Source organism: Phaethon lepturus, unplaced genomic scaffold (assembly GCF_000687285.1).
Source record: "Phaethon lepturus isolate BGI_N335 unplaced genomic scaffold, ASM68728v1 scaffold53063, whole genome shotgun sequence".
Classification (NCBI taxonomy): domain Eukaryota; kingdom Metazoa; phylum Chordata; class Aves; order Phaethontiformes; family Phaethontidae; genus Phaethon; species Phaethon lepturus.
Genome location: NW_010532252.1, coordinates 1 through 427, shown reverse-complemented (window position 1 = coordinate 427; position 427 = coordinate 1). Strand labels below are relative to the sequence as shown.

The following is a 427-nucleotide window of genomic DNA, read 5'->3' as shown; positions in this document are numbered from 1 at the left end:
GTGGGGGGGGCCGGCCCCCCGCCCAGCGGGCGCGAACGACTCCGGATGTTGTGCAGGGCAGCCTGGCGTGGTCCCACCAGGCTGTGGGTCCCAGCACACCCGTGGGTCCTTGCTCTCCCCACCAGAGAAGCCTGGCAGCGGCCAGAGAGGACCTTGCCTTCTGGAAAGAGCACTACACCGCGCTCAAAGCCGAATTGACCAAGATGACCACGGCGCACACCGAGCTCGAGAGCAGCTTCCACGTTCTGCAAAGCGAACTGCAGGTACGTTCGCTCCCCGCAGGAACGGCATCCACGGGGGTCTGCGCTTTCCGATCTGCAGTCGGGGAAGCCCCCAGGTCGAGATCACCGTATAACAGACGCCCTCTGATGACACGTAGCAGTCACACGCGCAACTCGGGTCTCAGCTCGGGGCTGCCCTTCGCTGC

The 427-nt window shown here is 65.3% G+C and overlaps 1 protein-coding gene across 1 annotated transcript in view; it reads left to right on the top strand.

Annotated features, from left to right (window-relative positions):
* TRAF3IP3 (TRAF3 interacting protein 3) overlaps positions 1-263 on the top strand; it is a gene marked incomplete at both ends in the record, with an annotated part of 1,363 nt that extends 1,100 nt beyond the window's left edge. Inside the window, one exon of the mRNA XM_010284769.1 lies at positions 126-263. Coding sequence (XP_010283071.1) covers positions 126-263 — 138 coding nt within the window. The remainder of the gene's footprint in view (positions 1-125) is intronic.
* Positions 264-427: the final 164 nt, after the last annotated feature.